This window comes from Penicillium cataractarum (genome assembly GCF_028827025.1).
Source record: "Penicillium cataractarum strain IBT 29864 chromosome Unknown utg000005l, whole genome shotgun sequence".
Classification (NCBI taxonomy): Eukaryota; Fungi; Ascomycota; class Eurotiomycetes; order Eurotiales; family Aspergillaceae; genus Penicillium; species Penicillium cataractarum.
Window position 1 is genome coordinate 1,182,946 of NW_026622741.1, and position 21,884 is coordinate 1,204,829.

Consider the following 21,884-nt stretch of genomic DNA (forward strand, 5'->3'; position numbering starts at 1 on the left):
ATGTTTTTTCATTCAGAGATCCATCATGCCGCCGAGACAGCGGTAGCGGCTCCCTCCGGGATAAGCGCATACTCCATCTCACCATTCTTCTCGAATTCTGCCATGTCAAGGGCCACAATAACACTGTCGCGCACCACCTGTTCAGGGTCGTTGAGGAAACGCTTCAATGTGTCCTCAACACCCTCCTCGTCACCCAGACTGCCAAGAGCCTCGGCCGCCTCGTGGCGCACCATTCCGACCTCCTTCAGGTCACCAAGGCACTCCGTGAGGCAAGGAATTGAGGCAGGGTGGCAGAGTTGGCCGAAGACGAAAGCAACTTCGTGACGGAACAGAGCAGAGGGGTCCTTGAGGCCCTTGGCAAGCGCATTCACAGCATCGACGGCAGTGGGAAGATCAGGAGGCGAGGCGAGGTCACGCAGACCGAACATGGCGCGGTATCTTTGGAAGAGAGGAAGCTTAGTGTCGAGCAGTGCCTTCTCCAGATCCGGAATGGAGGGCTCATTGGCCTCCAGAGGCATAGGCGGGGCAGGATCGATAGATGTAAAGTCGCTGTATCGTGAACAAAATTAGCCCGTCTTGAACTTTCAACCTGAGGTAGATCCCATCTTCCATATAAGATCTGGCGCTTTGTGAATGGCGTACCTAGGCTTCAATTTCTCAGCCTTCCTCTGCTCGGAGTTCTCCCAGATAATGCGATCGACCGCAATATCGCAAGTCTCCCGAACAATCTCCACCTCACTCTCATCATCGCGCAACTTCTTCAAGATATCCAAGCTCTCGGCGTATCCAAGAGCACCAAGAGCCTCCGCGGCCTCGTGGCGGCACATCGCATCCTCATCAACATCCTTCACGACCTGCTGCAAATAAGGCACAGAGTCGCGGTTCCTGGTCTGGCCCAGGCAGTATGCAAGCTCGTGCTTGAGGAGGGCCGATGGCGATGCGAAGGCGGCAGCGATGGCCTCGATAGCGGGGAGAGTCTGTTCGGTCGTGGGCTGGAGGCAGGCGAGATGCTTGAGGGAGAAAAGAGCGCGGAAGCGGCGAGCGAGAGGCTCGGTCTCGTTGGTGAGGACCTTGCGGAGGGCGAGAACGGTGCTGTCGGCCCCGTTGGCCTCGGTAGTAGCGGAGGGAGACATGGGTAAGGAGCGATGGGGAAAGGTAAAGAGGTAAGAGGGTTGGAATGCAAAGTGTAGTGTGGAAAAGGCAGCCCACGATGCTTTTTTTTTGGAGTAGATCTTATCATGAATTTTAGGTGGGGTGGCGGGGCGGGCCTGCGCCCATCCGGGTCTGGTTGGCCCGCGCAGAATTCTCTTTATAGTAGCGATCGTGTCTTTTCTATGGCGGACTGGTGAAACAGAAACTCTTAGTTAAAATCTGTTAAGTGCTGCTACTTATACTAAGAGCCGTATCTTCGAGGATTAAGTGACAATGGCCTCAAGCAGCCTCGAGAATCTAGAACTATAGCCAAAGTCCCTTGTTGCAATGGATACTTAGCGCTAAAAGTAGAACCAACTCCCTGCTAGCTTAGTGGTGGTGCCTGACTATATTATAATTAGGTAGAGACCCCGCATCAGATCCAAATTTCTGGCCTGTCCTTGAGGTATACCAAGTTAGATGCCTCTGATATCACTCTAGTAGCCCAGTAATGCCCCATTTTGGAAGAGCTACGACTTCCAACCATAATATCAACCTGTAACCAAGCAGAACGTGAGATATACAACACTTTATAGCATTTTACGAGTCATTAAAAGCCTATGCTAGGTCTTCGTAGAGATCAAAGACCAAAGCAATGGAATTGCGTCTCGAGAACCGAGGACCCCTACCTCCGCCAGACATTCATGAACACAGCGACCGATGAGAAACCCATTTTCTGCATCTTTCATCTAGTGCAGGCTCGCTGGTCTTCCAATTTTTATACCCTAGTGCAGACCAAATTTGGAGACACTAGTGTCGGCCAGAAGAGGTTTGCGTGCTGGACCGTCTTCTGCAGTCATTCCTAGTCAGACGATATAATCAATCATCTCAAGGTTCCCGAGGGTAGAAAGAGGTATGGCAAGATTAGAAGCAGGTCAAGCATTTTGTCCCTCTGAGAGAATTGAATCGCTTCTTCATGATAGCCAACTGTCTGCGCCAGAAGGTGACGATTGGATACCAGATTGAACCAGTTGGCCCCTAGAGGTAGATTGTTTGATTTTATGTCAAATCTGTCGATGTTTCCAAACTCCATATTAATACAATTGAGCCGAGCCACAACAGACGCGGACAGTAGGCTCTGTACCATTCATCGGATGGAGGAGACAAAGTATGCAAGGTGCTGCGAAATTTCGCCTACTAGGGATCCTTGTTGGTAGAGACCAAGTCTGCGATCATCCTATGAAGCCCGAGGTAGTAGCCAAAGGCCACTTCTGTGGGAAGCAGCATGCCGAGTCAATTCATTAAGTGTTATATCTCACGTGTATTTTGTAAGTCTGTAAAAAGGTATCATTTGTGGTTCGTATTCTATGGCAGGATAAGCGATCACCAGTAGATTACGTTCTGCTTTGCTCATACATTAAAAGTGTCATGTATGCTTGGGCTAAATGGGGTTGAATGTGGATTGATTGGTCGCATTCAATGTGATATCATATTACTCATTTAACTATCAAAGATCTAACTTACTCGATCTAATAGCTGTCTTTACTACCAATTATTGTTCACCGCTGTCATCATGACTCTCGTTCACATTCCGGGTCCGAAGTATAATCCGAGTATACGCCGAAATATTGTCTAGCGCTTTTCAAAACACCTATTGCACAGACTTCACAACCATGGTTAATACCATTTCATGTCTTCAGCCTCGGTCTACTCGGAAGAACGGCTCATAAAGCCACAGTCGCCGACTCAGCGGCGTAGACATAAGCGAGTATCACCAGAGATGTTGCCATGTCTAAAGACCAATTGAACACAGGGACCAGCCGTGGATATCGCCCTTTAGGATGTCAGAGGCTTATAGATCTTTCGAACAGTAACCTCGTGTGGCAAGGCGCATGGTGATTGGACTAATACTACTACCAGATTGGGAAATCCACAGTAGTGACAGTCTGCGGCTGCCGGGGCCAGCCGCCAACGACATGCCTACTTGTCTACGCCTCGGCCCCACCTTCTGGCAACCACAATCTACTGGACCTTGCATCTATTCACGGGACAAAATTTGCTCCGGGATACATCAAATAGCCATTAACATTCGAAAAATTTGTCGGGCCGAGTAGCGGTGTGCCACTGCGGCTACATACATGACTCTCATCTGGAGGATGCTGACCCTTGCACGGACAACAATTTCCGTTCCTTCGGCTTTCCTGTTCTCGCTATCGGCACACTATCGTCTGTCGTTTTATCCAGAGTTGGAGCTATGTCGTCGGGTAATGACTCCAGTGGGTCTCAAGCACCCCGGAAGACCTCGCCTGAGGATACTCGTCCGAGATTTGCTTTCGTCACGGAGACCAGTCAGTCAAATGCGCGAAGCCATGCGATGCGCGAGCATTGGAGACAACGTCACAGTCGTAACAATAGCACCAAGGCCAGACGTTCGCAGCCAAAGCTTCTTCCAAATATCTTATCTGCTGCAGACCGAGGCACGAGACACCATGAAATTGCCACGCGTGAGCGTTCGTCTCGCAGTCACGGGAGTCAGAGCTCAGGGCGACAGGGCTCGGAAGGTTCCTCTACTGAAACGGATCAAGATCGTGAAGAAAGGGTTGAACTCATAGGGGTACCTTCACAGCTATTGGGCGGGTTAAGTCGCGCCTTGTCAAGCTCGAGACTTGACCCTTTCCAGACATTTCCGGTGCAATTAACCAGTCAGCATCATAAGCTACTGCATCATTGTATGTATTTTTGTCGAAATGGAAGGACGCAAGCTTTATTTTCAACCGCTCACACGAAAATAGGGATTGGCACCCATGCCACTATGATGTTTGAGGATTTGGATATCCCCAGCTTCAATCCAATGAAGGATGTATGGTTCCCATTGGACCTTTCCAATGCCTCCTCATTCAACGCGATTATGGCACACGCTGCCGCGCATCTATCCCATCTCTATGCAGGAACTAGTCCGCAAAGGGGAACCAATTCAGCCGATGCCTTGAAATATAAGGCAGAAGCAGTCCGGATTCTGCATGAGTGGCTATCAGACCCACAAAAGGCGCTCAGCTATGATGCATTCGCGGCTGTGATTCGACTTTTGACGTTTGAGGTAAGTCTAATCCGCGCTAATTTAGCGCCCGGATATATACCCCGGTCCGATGGGCTACTTGCTGATTCTCGAATAGAGATACTGGGGAACTGCAGAAGAGTGGAACATCCACCGCATGGGCCTGCAGAGAATGATAGAAGCCAAGGGCGGGATTGGAGAGCTACATGATAATTGGCGTCTTGAGCTTGTTGTCTATCTGTGGGTCTCTACTTAGTCTATTTTATGACGGGCCACTAACAGTCTCAGTGTTTCCCTGATGGCCAAGCCGTCGTGGTTTGAGCCCACCAACAATATCTCGGAGGTATCCGAGCCCTCGGCCGATGCATTCGCCTTGGATCCTTCAATGGACTTTCAAAAGATACGCTGCTTGTGGTTGATATCTTTCATCCAAGATCTACGAACATTCATGGGATTTTCTTCCCGATTCTACGTTCAGGGACTTTCTACCTATCCCTCCCTCTACCAGGCCGTCCTTCATCTTCGGGATGAATTTCAACATTCCAACTCAGATGCCTCTCTTTCACCTGGAACATCTCCATCCGACTATGACAGGCTAACCTGCTTGTTCTCAGTCTGCTTGATGATTCAAGAATCCATTTCTTCTCCACCTCCTATCGACGCCGCGAGCAACCCGTTCTGGTCCAGTGGACTAGATATTCTGGATGGGGCTCTGATGCAGTCGCGAGAACCGTGGGACTTTTCCGTACAGAATTTGCGCCCATTCTTACATCAACACCTGGCCGACACTTACCCAGACGGAATGCAAAAAATAGAATATGTGCGGAGGATGACGGAGATTCTGAGCCAGGTTAGCCCCGAGGCGCGGATAGGGGTCGAGAAATGTCTGCTCAATATGTTGTGTCGTTCAAAGGACACACAGGCAGCGTTCTTGGTGGACGAAGGATGGACACCTGACTCGCTGTTGTCATCGATGCACGGACAATAACAGTCATAGCTACAAAAGAATCAAGAAAATGTGCATTTTTTTTGGCTGTTTACCAGAATAGTATGAGACGTAAACATTGATGGCCCCTTCTAGAGTAAACTGTTGCAGGAAATGTGCGCAGCAGCAGCATCTCGCTCATTCTATAGTTACCTATGGTTGGTACTGCACGATGTTTCCGTTGTAAGATCCCGTCCAATATTCTCAAAATACACTCTCGTTTACGTATGCATGACCGGACATTGCAACTTTTATTGGTGTTGTATCGATTCTCGCAGCAAGAACCCCGCATTCCTTGAGTAAACACCAATCCTCCTCGGACCCGATAAATTCCCCATGCAGTCTTAACGTGCATACATCATGAGGTAGCTCATCACGCAATGCTGGATGTGGCAAGACCATCAATCCAACCATTGTGGTAGCTTAAAGAATACCATAAATGCTAATCCCACGCGGTTGATAAACCCACCCCCGGTTCCGCCCATTAAACTTCCTCCATGCATCTAAGCACCCCAGGTGGCGGAAACATTCGGTCGATGATGCGCTCACTGTTCCAGCAGCCTATAATAATAATGCCGCCTTACTAAGGCCTTACGATACATTGCAGGGTATCGCTTGATGATTCACGGTGTTGTCCCATGGTTTGCATTCCCCTCCCCCCAAATATATACTTCGTAGCATCCCGCGCATACCTTGTGGCGTAATACCGTCTACTTTTAATCTATCATAACCATTCAAGAACTCCAACATCATGTCTGACAGTGAGCACATCACACTCTAGCTCACATCTCACAATCACCCACAGGTACTCACCACGTCCAGAACAAACTCCCCAAGAGCCAGTTCACCAACACGAGGGCTTCTTCGAGCGAATCCTCCATCATCACTATCAGAACCAGGAGGCCCAGTATCAGAAGGAGCCTGACCAGGACAAGACTGGTAAAGATGAACATGAACACGACCATGATGAACACAAGAAGAAGGGCGAGAGTGAGTTGGACAAGATGAAGGACTACCTCCATGAAGATGAGGAGCTTGAGGCTGAGGGACGGACTTACGGAGGTTTGATGTAAATAGGCCCTCACTCTTTGAGATTTGGTTTTGTGTTTCCAGTAGTAATATTTGACAGTGATGATATCTACTCGTATCGAAGTTTGTAGGGGAAATTGCTCGGTGGTGATTGTTATGGTGGAATTGGACTAGGATTTCGCATCCATGTTGAACGCAGCGACTTTGGCTAAAATATTATTGGATGCTATTAAAACAGACCAGATTCTTGGGTGATCGTTAGGTAAACAACTATTGAGCTCAAAATTGATTTTGGAAGTTTTACCTTATGACGGGCTAGGTACTCGATTACGAATTCTCCTGGCCTTGATCTCGGGAATATATTCACAGACATCAATGCCATCGAATATATACAATAAGCGTTCCAACTCAACAAACAGTTTTTCGTTTGTCTTAAAATCGACCTAACCTAATTATTGCTTGCTTTGTTATGTATACCAAAGCTCACCCATTATGCTTACAGGCCGAGATGTACCTATGTGTGGACAAATAGTCATCGACCATCAGCTTCGAACCTCTCAATTGACGACCAAACGAAGTTCATTAACCAGTGATCGGTGGTACACTATGAATATGTCGCACAGCCAGATCCCTGTCTCATGCTCGAATGCGCCATTACTTCTTCACCTGTATTGTGCTTCCCAGGGTCTGGACCACCCTTAGGAACGTAGCCAGTAGTGCTGGCGGAATGCAAGCCAACATTATATTTCCATAATCATAGGCAAAAACGAAGATTCTAATAGTCTGATTTTGATTCAAAGTAGAAAGAAAGGGAAAGGAAACCCGCAAATATTTACATAATACACTGGAAGGCACAATCACTTGGTCTTGATGTGCTTGAGCTTCCCCGACTCGTGAAGGAAGTTGTTGGCATAAGCCTTGGGCACGAACCGGCGCTCATTAGGCTCCTGCACAAAGTATTCATAGCCCTGCTTCTGGGCAAAGGCAATGGCATCCTCCTTGCTCTTGAACTTGAGGTTGGTGCCCTGCATGGCATCTGCGGAAGACTGCCAGCCCATGAGGGGGTTCTCCCACCGGTGACCCTTCTGCAGAATGTCCCAGTCCATGCGCCAGTGGTGTCCGTGCCAGGTACCAGACTGGGTAGCAGGCTTTGTGGGGCGGTAGATTCTATGAAGACCGAGGGGTTAGCAACAGTGGATCTCCCAATATGACGTTGCTCGAGGGAAGTGAAAGTACCTGACGGTGCGGGCCTGGAGATCGGTAGGAGCTCCAGAGAGAACTGCAGCGGGCAGAGCAGGGCCGGGCTCGCTGCCATCCATCACGCGCTTGGGAACGGGGGAGAATTGACTGCGAAAGGAAAATCATGTTAGCGAACTGGATCTGCGGCGGAGAGCAATGCGACGTTTCGTACGAGGTAGCATGGTCAATGGTAGCCTCATAATCAGGCTGGTGACGGGTCATTGCCTCCGAGGGGCTCTGCTTGTTGATCAACGAGCTGTCCCTGTTGGGCGTGGTGGGAGCATCGGCCGGGCTGGTCTTGATCTCTCCCTTGGCGACACCGGAGACGAAGCGGACATTGACAGGTGCGGCAATTCGAGTCGCACGGAGGCCAACGGCGCCTCCAATTCGGAAGAGCGACATGGTGGACGTGTGGGGAGTGGGGAGTGTGGTTTATAGCCAAAGACGAGGGCGGGTTTGGAGGAGGAGGTTCAATCGCAGAGTGCAGGTCACGGCACATCCGAATTGGGTTTAGCGCATCTAACTCATCCGACCACCCGCTTCCCGACCGAAGAGTCTCTTCCTCCTGCATCATCAGTCGTTCCCGGTTCACTTGCGCTGCGAAAGACAGTACGTTCTCGTTGTTGGCCTTGATGGAATATTTGAGGCCGGATCTATCCATTGCGACCAATTTCTGACCCCCGACAGTCCAGACAAGATGAGCTACATCGCCCGCCGTGGTCTCTCGACCCTGATCCCCCCCAAGGTACGACACCCCGGAATTGCCTCGTTAGAGCCCTCGCAAATGGTTGCCGATGATACTGACTGTTTTTGTTTAGATCGCTTCTCCCAACGTGAGTCCCCTGGTCCCCTTTCGCAAGCGCCAACGCATCTAGCATCTCCTCCCCGTCCCCCGTTCTTTCCCGAAGACTCTTTTTCGTGCGATATACCAACGCGACACAACGTCCCTCGTACTCGGAACCACCACTAACAGATCATTTGAAGGCCATCGGTGCCGCCCAGGATGCTGCCCGCATGGAGCGCGTTGTGAGCTTCTACGCCGGTCTGCCCCGTGGCCCTGCCCCCCAGACCAAGGCCACCGGTCTCCTCGGCCGCTACCAGGCTCGCTACTTCAACAAGAACTCCCCCGCCCGTAAGTCGAAGTGACGAAATCCTGGAAATACAATGGATACTGATCCGACACAGCTCTGCTCCACGCCATTGCCGGTATCCTGATCATGGGCTACAGCATGGAGTACTACTTCCACCTGCGTAAGTACCGCCTTCTCTAGCAAAAGGATCAACGACCTACTGGTTGACCTCTTGCTGCATGAACCCCTTTTCCTACTCATACTGACTTTACTTGCAGGCCACCACAAGAACCACCCTCACTAAATTATTTCATTTGATTGGTTATTGGGAGAGGGTTTGGATGTATATACAACATCCTCTTATCCCGAGGGAGAGACAGTGTAGGAATTAGAGACTTCTGAAATCGAATCTCACCAATGTTTCATTATTATACCAGAAAACTATAAACTAGTCCTCGTAAATATGCCAAACGTAGGGTTGATATTTATATACTCGTACTTCGGAGGAACTGTGTCTCTACTCCGGTCAGTCGCACCACCACCAAGACCAAGTAGTTCTCACCGTCACCTCACTTCATTACGGCCCGCGACATTTCACGGTCTTAACCTGACTGTTACTCCTTTTCTTCTCGAGACGTTACATTTATCGATTCCGACGTCAATATTCCACCACTCCAAGCTTCGTGGGCGTTCGAACTCGCACCTCACACATCACAACCTTCCCGGGTTGGCGCTAACCGAAAGCAGCGAGCGCTCAGCTTCAGACCCGACAACCATCTCAACGGGAACCACGTACACATCCGACACCCTTCTCCCCTACGACATCGTCCCCTTCCGTGACCCTCTCCCGGTTCTTGGGATTCCCTCAGGGCTGCGCTCATCCTTACGCGCCCTACTCGACTACACACCTAACACTCTCGCCGAGCACGCTACCCGGCTTTCTCAGCAGCTCCTGGAGGTTGGCCGCCCCAACGTTGTCTACCTGGTTGTGGAATCCCGATTCTACAGGGTACAACCAGACGAGCGAGCAGCAAGTTCAACCGTGGCGATTCCTGGACTCTGACAAGAGGTACGCCGCCGCCAGTTTCTCCCGTTACTATGCGATCTTGAACCACTGCGGCCCCGTCCACTTGTGTCCCGCAGACTTTCATCCCATACCCCCCTGGAGTTATTCTTCCCAGAGTGACGATCTGACAAATGCCGCTTCTCCCATCTACAGACTCGAGTATTGTTATGGCAGAGCAGAGCGGCCGCGATGTGGTAGATCAGACCCTGTCGGGCGGCGAGCCTTCGCCTTCCGGCGTTCCTGCGAGCATTAACGATAAATCATCTGCTGGAGGGGACGTGGGGGAGACTCAACATATCACATCGACATTGACAGCACAAGTATCGACCGACCCACAACTCAACGATAAGGCGAGACAAGCGCTTGGTTCTCAAGTGGAGGAGACGGGAAATGACAAGGATGCCGGAGGCTCTGCGATGGTGGGTGCATACGGTTCGGAGCATGTTGTGACCATGGAGCTGAAAATGGCGCAGGATTATTCAAAGCAGGGTACCGGTCTTGTTGCTTCTAGAGCACTGGAACTGAACGGACTTGCATCGGCATCCGATGGCGGGGACGACACAGCTTCACTGGGTGGTTCGGAGTCGGATGCCAGTCGGACGGATGGTAGACATCATAACCGGACTGGCTCCGTCAAGAAGCCCACTGCTTTCAAGCCCGTGTCTTTTGCTAAGTTTGCGGTTCCCAAGGCCCCGGGAGCTACTGCGGCACCGAAGGTGCCTGAGAAAGGTTGGTACTTTCCTTTGTTCATGTTGTTAGATCATTTTGGGAAGGCACAGCGTAACTAACAAACTACTAGTTCCGTCCGCCTCTACCACCCCTCTTGGTACCCCTCAACCCAGTTCAAGACCACGCTTGGTCGCAAAGACCACCGCTGGCATGCGCGACTCTTTCTCAAAGACCGGTGCAGGTGGTGGAAAGCCTGGGGCGTCAGGGCCGGATCCTAACCAAGTTTGGAATAAGAATCGGCGTATGTTATGAGACTCGTATAAGCTTGGAGTTGCAGAAACTGACGGGTTACTTCATGATACAGCCGTCCAGCCAACCCCGCCAAAGCACTTGACCGACGAAGAACTGAAACAGCAATATGGCATCCATATGACATCTCGTATTCAGGAGGATGGAGGTGGCACAGAGGCGAAATGGGCAGATATTGATGATGATGAGGACGACTGGGCTCCGGAGACCATCGAGTGGACTGACGGAACGAAGGTTACTCTCACGCATACCGATCACCCCGCACCTGCTACAGACCAGGCCTTGGAAGAGTCGAAGGATGCGGTTCCGCTACCTGAGCAGACTGTCGCTAGAGACCCTATCAAGATCGCTGCTCCAAAGCCAACCACGTCCGTGGGACCTAACCCTACAGTACTCAGGCTTGGGGCCAACGCCGAGCGTCAGGCCAAGGCCGCAAGTATCTCGTCTAAAGGAACAAACGATCGTGCGCCATCTGGGTCTACAAGCCCGGCTCCTCCACCAGCTAAATCACCTTGGGCTCCCCTGCCTCCTGTCGAACGAGTATCTCCCGTGAATCCACCGGTCCACGTATCTCAACAGCCCCGTGGCCCCGGTCCTGTCAGTCACCCGGCTCGAGATGACGTTCGGCAGGCTCCATTCCCTCCCCAAGAGATTGCTGCAGACGACTTCAACCGTACATGGAGAGAGACTGCACCAGGCGCGCCTCGGGAGCTGTACAACTCCCGTTCTGGTCGATACGAGCCCGTACAAGACACCCGCAGAGGATCATGGCGACATGATCAAGGCCCTCGTCCTCCAGCCGTTCTGCAACGTCCCAATCAGGTAGAGTCGGGCGGTCCCGCGGAGCCATCTGCCGCATTCCAGACCCATCGGTCTAGCCACCAAGAGGGTATGGGATGGAACCGACGCCGCACATCATCCAATGTAAGTGGTGGTAGTGGAGGATTTGGTCGCCGTATGTCATTTGGTCGAACGGATGCACCGCCAAGATATATGGACGGTCGACGGGGATCCCAGACCAATGGTATGGGTGACCCAGCATTGATGGGACGTGAAAATGGACCCCATGGGGAACCCCACAACGTGGCTGGATGGAGTGGACAGGCACCGAGGAGTGCAAGCGCTGCCTCATCAGTAGAGCAACAACAGGCTGCCCCAGTTCCAATGGCTGAGGCACCGCAGGAAGATCCAGTGGTGTTGCAAGAGCGAATCATGAAAGATGCACGCGCCCAGGCAAGGCAGCGAAGATTGGAGCAGGAAGAGAAAGATAGGCTGGAAAAGGAAGAAAGAATCAAGAAGAAGCTCGCTGCCTTGGGACCGCCGCCTGAGAAGACCAGGCCACCACCTGAGAAGTCGTTGCCTCATCGCAAGGAGCCTGCTGAACAGCACATAAATACTCCCTCCTCACCTGCTCCAGCAATCCTCCACTCTCCTCCCAAACCTCCCGTCCCCGAACCCTCTGGCGAACCCAAACAGTACGGTCTCATGAAAGTTCACCATCCCGACTCTGTCAAGAAACTTGTCGCCGTGAACGAACGTGATCGTGCTAGTGAGAAACACCCAGAGAAACCCACTTCACCTCACACTCGTCGTTTACCTCTTTCACCTCGTGACCAGAAACGAGAGCTGGCAACTGCCCCCGCCACTGCCAAACAGCCTTCCCCCGACACGCATCCCACGGATGCAAAGGCTGATGAGCACGGTCCTGACTGGCGTGGAAATCTGAACGCTCCCAGCTCATACGCTCCCTGGTCAACCAACCCCAACCTCGCGTCCAATCCTCCCTCAGTGAAAAACCCTTGGTCTCTCCTGAACAACGACAGAACCCTCGGCAACGGCATCTTTGACCAAAGTCTTGGTGCCTTCCCATCCCGAGAAGTTCCTCCTCTTCGAAGCCAGTTCGGTATTGATCAGTCTACCATGCCTCCTCAAACCGTTTCCGGTCCGCAGGAGTCGGCCTCCGTCTCCCCCCTGCCATCCCCTGAGACCAGACATGCACGCCCTGGTCATTTGAACCCCATCGGCCGCCCTGGCCCGATTGGCCCTCCTTCCCAGAAGTGGCAACGTGATGCTCGTGCCATGGCGTGGAATCAATACTCCAGTATTGCGGAGTATGACCGCGCAAGACAGGAACAGGCCCGTGAGGCCTTCGAGGCCAACCGGGGTAAGCCCAACCCCTTTATGACCGGCCTCAAGGAAAGCTGGAAGCCACGCGGTGCTTCAGACGAGACTGCAAAGCAAGCCGTCATTGACATCACCCCCGGACCTGTGGACAACACCAAGAACGGTCCTGCTCCCGCCAACCCGCTGACTGACCTGGATGCCCCTGCGGATGGTCTTGCGTTCACCGAGAGCCATGCTCGTCCCATTGCCAGCATGCCCGCTCGCAGCTCGCGGTTCTTCCCCCAGGCCAGTGAACAGTCCAAGCGTGCAGCAACTGAGAAGAATGACTACTGGCGCAGCCCATCGCCTCCTCCTCCTGAGGATGATGGCTGGGGTCATCCCGTGTACGGTAGCAGCTCTGCTCGGCCTCTGGTTCACCTTCCTAACCCTAAGCCTGTGGTCAAGCTCCCGCCTAAGGCTCCAGCTGCCTCTGCTGCCCTAGCCCCCCCAGCTGCCCCGCCCACCTTTGCCTCGATGGCTGCTGCCACTACTCCTGCACGTGGTCCGGCTGCCCCTGCGCCAACTGCTATCTCTTGGCAGGAGAAGATCGATGGTCTCCTCGGTAAGAAGACCCCTGTGGAGAAGAAGTCCGCTCTGGCTATTACCTCCGCCACCAAGGAACCTCTGGATGTTCCGCTGTCTGCCGCAGCCGTTTCCGTTTCCCTGCCCAACATCGAGAATGATGTGCAGATTGGCGATGGCCACCTTGCTGTTCGACAGGTTGAAGAACAGGATGAGATCTTCGAAGACCGTGAGCCTGGCTCTCTGCCCAGCGTTCGAGTCCCCAACATGGCTCCCGTCAACGCTTGGCAAGCCGCCCCTCCACCACCATCCCGTCAGCGTGTCAGGACTCTCAGACCGATGCAAGTTCACAGCATCGAGACCTATCCCGTTGGAGGTGGCGAGAAGGATGCCGCTGGCAATGTTCGTGTTGTTGTTAACCTCCCCGGCGCTGCTCCAGCCAAGACCGTGAACATGCCCAAGAAAGCTGGCGGTCCTACTACCTCGCGTCCGCAGCAGCAGCAGCAGCAGCAGCAGCAGCGCAGCGGCGCTTCCAACTTCAACAAGTCCCGCAAGGGACCGAAGCCGCGCGAGGCCCCCGGAAGCAACAATGGCCCCAAGAAGCCATCCAATGCCTCCCAGCAGCAGTCTCGCAGTGGATCGTGGGGCACCAGCACTTAGTAAGTGCGCTGCCTTTTCATCCTGGCGATGACTCGTCAGCAGGGACTGTCCACGCGCGACCCTCCCGTTTCGGTTTCGGATCGTACCAGCAAGCTGGTTTGTTTTTGCTTCGTGGCTTCGTTGTTCTCGCACGGCCCGCACCTAACCCTCTTACCCCTTCCCCCTCTACCTTTCATCCGCCCTCCCCTTCACCTCATCACACTCCGTTCATTCCCTGTTAGCTGCGGGTAACGTTTGCCTTAGCCTCACGTCCAATGAAATTTCAATTTCAATATGCTTTCTTCTCTGTGTATGCTTTGCGTTTAAGCTGATTGCGTCTACGTCTTGGGGCGTGGTTTGTAAATCTGATGTATTATGTAGCATACTTTTATTCATGTTATGTAGTTTCGAGTCGTTTGTTGTTATATTCCTATGTCAATTGTAGGGTAAATGCTTTCAGTTGTAGTGTACCGACAATACAGCGGGAGATAATGTTGGTCATTGAATATGGACAACTTGTTTAGCCGTGAGCTTGAAATAGCACCCGAGCAATCAACATCTGCATCAGTCATCTGCATGACCTAGCATGTTGGTCTTACCAAGATTTCCTTGTCTATCATACAAGTCTGTAATGACTTGAACATCGATGAGCTGATCATACCAAGACACCCTGCACTTATTCTTTGAAGCACTGTATATCAAGAGCTGCAGTAGTCTACGGCCACCTCTGCTGGATGCTCCCGGCACCATCGTCGTTTGGTACCTTTGCTCAGCTCCTATATAAGCTTAGAGGCTTTCTATCTCACTAGTTGCCTGGCCGACCTTCCTCCAACCGATAGCCGTAAGACCGACGCTCCCTAGACAGACCGCTTAATTCCCCTGGTGTACTTCCGTCCTTTCCCTTCTTCCCTTGCCCGGGCTTTCTGTCTTCTTATACTAATCCCTTTATTAGAGAGTACTCCTGTTTCTTGTACCAAGTGCGGAGTCTTGTTTCAACGGGGCCATCCGGTTTATTAAACCTATTTTGAAAGAAGTCTACAGTATATAATCTTACAGGATCGATTCCTATAATCATAACGTAAAAGATCCACTTGACAGACTCCGGAGTCCGATCCAAGGTTTCTTCCCCATTTTATGACAGTGTGGGATGAATAATCTACAACCAGCCCCTCATGCCACATGGGTTTGAAAGCTTAGCATGGATGCTTGCCGTGCTCGGTGGTGTATTGTTGAACTTTCGGAGAGTGATTCGACCAATTGAGGCGTTTCGTATTCTTCCTCTTTGTGGGAGGTGTATATCCACTCTATTTGCCGTATCCCCGAAGTGACAACTTCATTGAGGCAATGAAGATACTGAATTGGGGATTCTCTCTATAATGTGCAATGATCTCAATTCTCACCATGTAGTTTGTACAAATTGCACGATCCTAGATATGCTCGTGGCCTGGTAGATAACAGCCTATATGCAAGACATATCTCCCAATTTTCTAGAACTCGGTGGCCAGTGGAGACACCAGAGACTCGAGTGGATCGAAGAATGGAACAACGGAGAACAGATCCTTTCTCCGCGAAACGGATGCCCGAACAACGGTTGAATTACACAATCAAATAGCGAATCGGTCTTAAGATAACGAGGAGAGCCATTGCTCTTCAGCTCGAGCTTCGAAGTAGAAGCTTGTTAATCTCCCCGACCATGCTTATCATCTCTGTACAAAGTACTGTGAAGAAGGAAAGAACTCATTATCCAAGCGGGTACTGGCGGTCAGAACAGGAATGACCCGGATCAGCAGGGGAAATTGCCTCAATTGGCTATCTATTGTAGCACTGCGTATCTCGTTATTCTCTGCATTAATTCTGGCACCAATGCTTCTATCATGCAGGGAATACTTCTTTTCCGGGGGGCAAACTCATGTACTCCAGGTATCGTTCTCCATAGTTATACTCCATACCGGAGTCCTGGCTATAACCCTACAGGTCAATTCGGCTGGCAACGGCGCCCCAGAGTCCACCAGAACCTGTAGTAAGTTGGTAACTGTCCTATTAAGGGCTATAATTATTTTTGCCGAAAAGCCGAATCAAAAAGCGGGTAAAAGAATCCCGAAAAGTAACACGAACGCACCTTCCCGATCCGGCTCGGGGCCCCGCCGTAGTCCGGCGTATTCGCATTTGAATATTTTAATATAACAATCCATCGAAGTCAATTCAGTTAGGAAGTTGGATGGTTCATGCCCCGAGACCTGGATTTCATTATGGCATGATTGGTGGTGGAATTATCGAGGAATATCACGATCCACTTGCTGTAGTAAGTATGTAGTACTGACTACTGTCAAACTATCCCCACCCTTGCCCCCGTTTCTCCCACTAAGAAGGTCTTTCCGCCAAGAATGAAAACGCTCAGGGCTTATCTTGAGAGTCCAGGATAAGAGAGAAAAAGATGAGTGGTGAAGAACACGGGGGGGAACTATGCACAGATAGTGTATACTTCGTCAGCCCCGGCTGCAATGTAGTATTCTGGCGTTCTTCTACGCGCGTGTGTGGCGGAAAACAAGACATCTACCAAAGCCACTAGGGGGGCCCTGAGCCAATTTCGTGACAAAAAAACTCTCTTAGTGGCGTGGCCTAAGCGAAGCGACGTGGGGAAGGTCCACCGAGTCACCGAGCAAACCCTTCTCCCATTCGCGAAGCTTATCTCAATCAAGCCTCGGATGCTACGCAGCCCACCTTCTTGGCCATGCTTGGCCACGCTCGGCCCGTTGAACCCATTGCTCGTTACTCGTTGTGGCCCATGGACCTGTCCCCGGTTGAAATTACCAAAAGGGCTAATCTCCTGGATGTCTCGGTCGCCGGCCAACCAGGGACTCGCGATGCCACGCCCTAGCCGGCCCTCACGCGGACGAAAGCGCTGGGTTGGCCACGTCCTCACCCGGGCTAGTGGAATTCAAATTGCTTTGACCACGAGGTATTATTCAGAAATGAACGGATCTCATTGAACGAAGGGCTGGGAGGGCCGTTCGGGGTTAACTGATATGAGCGGTACACGCCGACGCGACAACGGCCGGGACTGAAGGCGCATGGGGTGGGTTTATATGAATTGGGTCCTCTCGCTCTCCTCTTTCCTTGGATTCTTCTCCCTCACAGTTACCATTTGCTAATTGCCAAGATGTCAATGCTACCTGGCCCCATGGGCATCACAGCCCCTACTGAGCAGATCCGTGAAGAGGGAGCTTCACCAGAAGAGATCCGCAAAATGGAGCTGGCTGGCACCCACGTTGGCGTGCGCCATCGCCAATGGGGTCTGGAGGCTCGTCTGGATCCAACGGTGACCTTTGAAGAGTTCACCTACTGGGCCAAGATTGAGCGTGAGCTCGAGGATGAGGAGTATCGCCGCTACACTGCCGTGACTGCTGGCGGCGGTATCCTGGGCTCCATCAAGGGTTATTTCAAGAACAACCCTTATGAGGATGCCAAGATCCAGGAATCCCGTGAGCTGCAGCAGGCCAACGAGCAGTCTCTCCAGGTCTCTGAAAAGAAGGCCGGTGTTGCCGTCAACGGCAGCGATGATGGCGCCGTCAGCCCTGTCTCGCCTCCTCCCTACGATCTCGATGCCGAGTGGCGCGTGGCTGCTCGTGCTCTGCGCAATGCCGGCTGGGGAACTATCTTCTATCTGATCACGACCGATATTCTGGGTTGGTCGCAGACCCCCTACGTCTTTGCCAACACTGGTTACGGTCTCGGTGTTGGTATCTTCCTTCTTATGGGTTTCGCTGCTTTCGCCTCTGGTATCATGATCTGGAGAACCTTCCTCGGCCTCGACTCGTCCCGCTACCCGATTGTCAGCTTCGGTGATCCATTCCTGCGTCTGTATGGACCTCGCATGCGCCACTTTATCAACTTCATGCAGTCGCTGCAGATGTTCCTGAGTGTCGCCGTCGTTCTCCTCGGTAACACTGGTATCATTGCTCAGCTTGGTGGAAACGCCAACCTCTGCTATGTCGTCTGCGGTGTCATCTCGCTCGTCGTCGGTATGGCCAGTGGTTACATGCGATCCCTCAAGCACCTCGGTTGGTTCTGCAACATGTCGGTGTGGATTAACATCGTCACCTTCCTTATCATGTGAGTTGCTATACGTTATCATCACAATGTGATGTCCGCTAACTGAATACAGCTGCGTTGCTGCGGCCAAGCACGGCCCTGACCCGGCCGCTGCCGTTGACAACGGTATCCTCAACAAGGCTTGGGACACCGTCGCTACCATGGCTCCTGTCAAGACCTTCATTGGCACTCCCCCTGCCGAGTACCAGCCCACCGACACCAACCTCTTTGCTGCTCAGTTCAACGGTATCAACAGCATGGTTTGTAAGTTTGACCCTTCTAGACCTTTGGAATTGGGATCACATTGCTCACTACTCTCTGTTTAGACGCCTACTCTGGCGCTGTCATGTTCGTCGCCTTCTTGTCTGAGATGAGACGCCCTATGGACTTCTGGAAGGGTCTCCTCGTTGCCCAGACCTTCATCACCGTTGTCTACATCTTCTTCGGTGCCTTTGTAAGCTTTCAATCAATACCTACTGCACGCGTCACCCATGATACTAATCCGATTCCCAGGTCTACCACTACTACGGCCAGTACAGCTACAGCAACGTCAACCAGTCCGTCAACCCCAAGAACCTCCAGGTCGTCGGCAACGTCCTCTCCCTGCTGACCGGTTGGCTCGCCATCTGTAAGCACCACCCTCCCCCAACTCCCACATCACAAACAAAAACCATCCCCTAACACCAAACCACAGTCCTCTACTTCAACGTCGGCATGAAAACCGTCTACCTCGAAGTCGGCCAAGCAATCTTCAACCTGCCCGCCATTTCCTCCAAGAGCGGCAAATTCCTCTGGTGGGGACTCGGCCCCGTCTACTGGATAATCGCCTTCGTCCTCTCCATGTCCGTCCCCGAATTCAGCGCCTTCACAAACTTCGTCGGCGGCCTCTTCAGTCTCAACTTCACCTACTCCTTCTCCGGCGTCATGTACCTGGCCTACAAGATCCAGGACGGCGCCCGTCTCCCCGGCGAGGGCTTCGACCCTGCCACCGGCCAGACTACCCGTCTGGACCACGGCACTAAGCGGTGGATCCGCGGTTTCTTGAACACTTGGAAGATTAGTGTGCCCGTGCTTATCTTTACTGGCTGTGGTCTCGCTACTTCCGGCATGGGTACTTGGGCTGCTGTTTTGGCGCTGGAGTCTGCGTTTGGTCCTGGTGGTTCTGTTGTTACTTCTTGGACTTGTACTAACCCTTACTATACTGGTTAAGGGGGCTGTTCGCGGACTATGGGATGAGCCTGAAAGATGAGCGTATCCTGTTTGTGTGTGGTTTCGCCCCTGTGGGGTGGTGCATTGGTCGCTAGTACGACCTCTATATTTTGCAGCTACTTTTAATTGTTACGTCATGTTATGCCGACAGAATACGACTGTTAGCTAGTACAGCTACATATTGATGTGTTATTTGACATGATTGGAAAGTTCACGTGGTAATTCTTCTATCTTCTACTTCCGTCGGTAGTATTCTACACTAAACATCACAAGTAGGGTAATCAGATGCCTGGCGTACGGAGAATATCAAGAGAAATGAATCTAGCTGAACGCGATTGGACACCCTTTCACAAATCGTTCTAGGCTCACCGTAAACCGTATACACTCGATTGGCCATGGTACTGCCAAAGATGTAATGTACCTACACTACACAATCACTGATTCACGGGCTACCAATATGGGGGTTGAAAAGAAGAATTTGCGAGAAAAAAAAAGATATTGTACAAAATCAGAGGTATCAAGTAAAAACCAATCCACAAGTCCAGACTCCAGAAACCAACGCTCCCCCAAACACCAGAGAAACACCACCAAACGCCCATGAATTCATAATCGAGAAGACCACGTGGGGTAATCGCCTGCAGATCCATACCCCTGCTCAAGCAGTGGGCCGGGCCATCCAAGTCCAAGCCGGGGTAAAAGAAAGTGGGTCGTGGTTCCCCATATTCTCACTACCAGTTCCAGGTACGGCTTGACGCAGTGAAGACTGGGGGCTTCCATTGGAGACGGACTGGGTCGATCCTTCTTGAGCCCTTGATCTTCTCCTTCTCCAAGCGTTTGTTGTGCTCGTCGAGAACTTGGTCGGTGAGAACAATGATCCAGTTTCCTTTCTGTGAGGGGTTAGTATGATCCGAAAGGGATTAAAGAGCAAAGAAATAATGGAAACTTACATGATAACGAAGCATGTTGTTCACGAGCAATGTCTCATGGATATCCTTCTCAGTCATTGACGTGAGAAGAGCGAGTTCATTCTCACTCATCGCCTCACGATTTGGCTCCGCCAATAGCTCGACAAGTGTCTCTCGCCAGTATCGACGATAACTCAGCAAACCCAAATCACTGAGTGGCTTCTCAGGAGAGCCCAGTTTACCCTCGCGCTTGCTGAGCTCGTAGCTCATAGCGATCAATAGACGACCATAACCAGCACGCTGGAATTGCGGGAAGGTCGTGATACAAGCCAAGTTGTAACCCTCGGCAGAATCCTTTTCTTTAGAGAAGTAGCCGACGAGATGGCAGCCCGTATCGTCGCGAGTACACATGCAATAGAAGAGGAAAGGGTCAACGTCGTAGTAGAGCGTCTTGTGATCTAGGAAGAGCTTGCTAAGAAGACACAGGTTACGACACCAAGTGCGCTGGCGACGGCCGTCAACCTCGAAGAAAGAAATGTTTTCGTCGCGGTAGATTTCGTTGCCGGGCGGGTGGACCATTGTGCACTTGGAACGATGTCGCTCAAAGGCACGGTAATTGTCAAAGTAGCTGAGACAGAACTCGTCGATGTAGACCAGATCGACATCGGAAAATGAATCGGGATAAGGCGAGAAATACCATGGCTCAATATCGTGTTTGCCCATTTGGAGTTTGGTCAAGTTTCGCACTCGGTGAACTTCAGTCGGGTTCTGGGTCATACTACCGCCGGTACGCAACCGCTCAATCTCCTCCTCACGAGTAATCAATTCACCCGATGCAGTCTTGACTTCATCCTTGAGCGGGGCATCTGTCATTTCAAGATCCTCCGAGTCCAAGACTTTCGGCGTCCCGGCAGCAGAGACTACCTCAGACCCGGCCATCGAAACATCGCCACCAGGCGTATCACGGTTCTCTTTGCCCCCAGCCTTGGAAGACCGGGGAGCCTTGGCAACATTCTGGTTCTTACTGCCAAAGGCATCTGGGGTTCCAGATACCTCGCGGCTGTCGGCGCGCTGCTGTTTCTGGACATTCTTGCTAGGGGCCTTAGTGATAGCGGCGCTCTTTTTCTTGTCCGACTTTTCAGGACGTGGCCATTCTACCTCTTGTGTGAGGTCGATACGTGCAGCCGGAACCCATTCTGTAAATAGTCTTAGTATCAGTTCGTACATGGCATTTTACTGCCTTGATTTGGACTTACCGTCAAGACGTTTGTTGAAATCAACATAATGAACACTGGATATATTAGCATGATTGATCGAAAGATGTTCCCAAGTTCATGGCTTACTAGAATGAAAGCCCTCCCTTGCGTTCTCGAATTGACAGAATCTCGGCTTTCCGAAGTTCGCCATCCTAAAGATCGTGGTTAATGCCATATCACGTGATATCTGACAGGCTCTGCGCCAGGGAGACTCACCTTCTGCACCATGGCCTTCACACCGAGGCTATCATCTTAGTCAGTATACGCGACCGAGGAAAAGCGACACTGAGAGCCCGAAGAAAAATTTTCGGGTTTTCTCTGCCCAGGGTTGAAGTTGAACTTACGTGATGGTGTTGATGGTGGCGAGCCCTCTCTCAACAGGGTCGGGCGTCCCCGTCACCTCGCCGGAGTCTCGGACGCCCATGATGATGTCTGCAGTGAAGTTATCGAGCAAGACCAGTCAAAATGGATGAAAATGATGGATGCGATGCGATGCGCGGTCGATGGCGGGTGAGTGGTGAAGACAGAAGGGGGAGGTGTCGTTG

The 21,884-nt window shown here is 51.8% G+C and overlaps 8 protein-coding genes across 8 annotated transcripts; 5 read left to right on the forward strand and 3 right to left on the reverse strand.

The window, feature by feature from the left end:
* Positions 1–23: 23 nt before the first annotated feature.
* On the reverse strand, positions 24–1,133 carry N7496_006132 (deoxyhypusine monooxygenase; the record flags this gene model as incomplete). Its single annotated transcript, XM_056699061.1, has 2 exons — positions 24–549; positions 643–1,133. 2 exons carry the CDS (start codon positions 1,131–1,133, stop codon positions 24–26), a joined length of 1,017 nt encoding a protein of 338 aa, XP_056554474.1.
* A 2,252-nt stretch (positions 1,134–3,385) lies between these two features.
* Positions 3,386–5,174, forward strand: N7496_006133 (uncharacterized protein; the record flags this gene model as incomplete). Its single annotated transcript, XM_056699062.1, has 4 exons — positions 3,386–3,860; positions 3,924–4,228; positions 4,305–4,426; positions 4,475–5,174. The coding sequence occupies 4 exons, from the start codon at positions 3,386–3,388 to the stop codon at positions 5,172–5,174; spliced, it is 1,602 nt and encodes a 533-aa protein (XP_056554475.1).
* A 748-nt stretch (positions 5,175–5,922) lies between these two features.
* N7496_006134 (uncharacterized protein) lies at positions 5,923–6,244 on the forward strand (the record flags this gene model as incomplete). Its single annotated transcript, XM_056699063.1, has 2 exons — positions 5,923–5,932; positions 5,994–6,244. 2 exons carry the CDS (start codon positions 5,923–5,925, stop codon positions 6,242–6,244), a joined length of 261 nt encoding a protein of 86 aa, XP_056554476.1.
* Positions 6,245–7,057: 813 nt separating this feature from the next.
* Positions 7,058–7,841, reverse strand: N7496_006135 (ETC complex I subunit; the record flags this gene model as incomplete). The annotated part of the gene is made up of 3 exons (XM_056699064.1): positions 7,058–7,367; positions 7,437–7,547; positions 7,612–7,841. 3 exons carry the CDS (start codon positions 7,839–7,841, stop codon positions 7,058–7,060), a joined length of 651 nt encoding a protein of 216 aa, XP_056554477.1.
* A 295-nt stretch (positions 7,842–8,136) lies between these two features.
* Positions 8,137–8,813, forward strand: N7496_006136 (F1F0 ATP synthase subunit f; the record flags this gene model as incomplete). Its single annotated transcript, XM_056699065.1, has 5 exons — positions 8,137–8,184; positions 8,258–8,272; positions 8,424–8,571; positions 8,625–8,690; positions 8,788–8,813. 5 exons carry the CDS (start codon positions 8,137–8,139, stop codon positions 8,811–8,813), a joined length of 303 nt encoding a protein of 100 aa, XP_056554478.1.
* Positions 8,814–9,706: 893 nt separating this feature from the next.
* On the forward strand, positions 9,707–13,898 carry N7496_006137 (uncharacterized protein; the record flags this gene model as incomplete). Its single annotated transcript, XM_056699066.1, has 3 exons — positions 9,707–10,304; positions 10,375–10,545; positions 10,609–13,898. 3 exons carry the CDS (start codon positions 9,707–9,709, stop codon positions 13,896–13,898), a joined length of 4,059 nt encoding a protein of 1,352 aa, XP_056554479.1.
* Positions 13,899–17,037: 3,139 nt separating this feature from the next.
* On the forward strand, positions 17,038–19,178 carry N7496_006138 (uncharacterized protein; the record flags this gene model as incomplete). Its single annotated transcript, XM_056699067.1, has 5 exons — positions 17,038–17,990; positions 18,043–18,233; positions 18,296–18,423; positions 18,483–18,597; positions 18,664–19,178. The coding sequence occupies 5 exons, from the start codon at positions 17,038–17,040 to the stop codon at positions 19,176–19,178; spliced, it is 1,902 nt and encodes a 633-aa protein (XP_056554480.1).
* Positions 19,179–19,906: 728 nt separating this feature from the next.
* On the reverse strand, positions 19,907–21,763 carry N7496_006139 (NuA4 histone acetyltransferase complex catalytic subunit ESA1; the record flags this gene model as incomplete). The annotated part of the gene is made up of 6 exons (XM_056699068.1): positions 19,907–20,065; positions 20,126–21,279; positions 21,340–21,374; positions 21,427–21,491; positions 21,556–21,583; positions 21,684–21,763. 6 exons carry the CDS (start codon positions 21,761–21,763, stop codon positions 19,907–19,909), a joined length of 1,521 nt encoding a protein of 506 aa, XP_056554481.1.
* Positions 21,764–21,884: the final 121 nt, after the last annotated feature.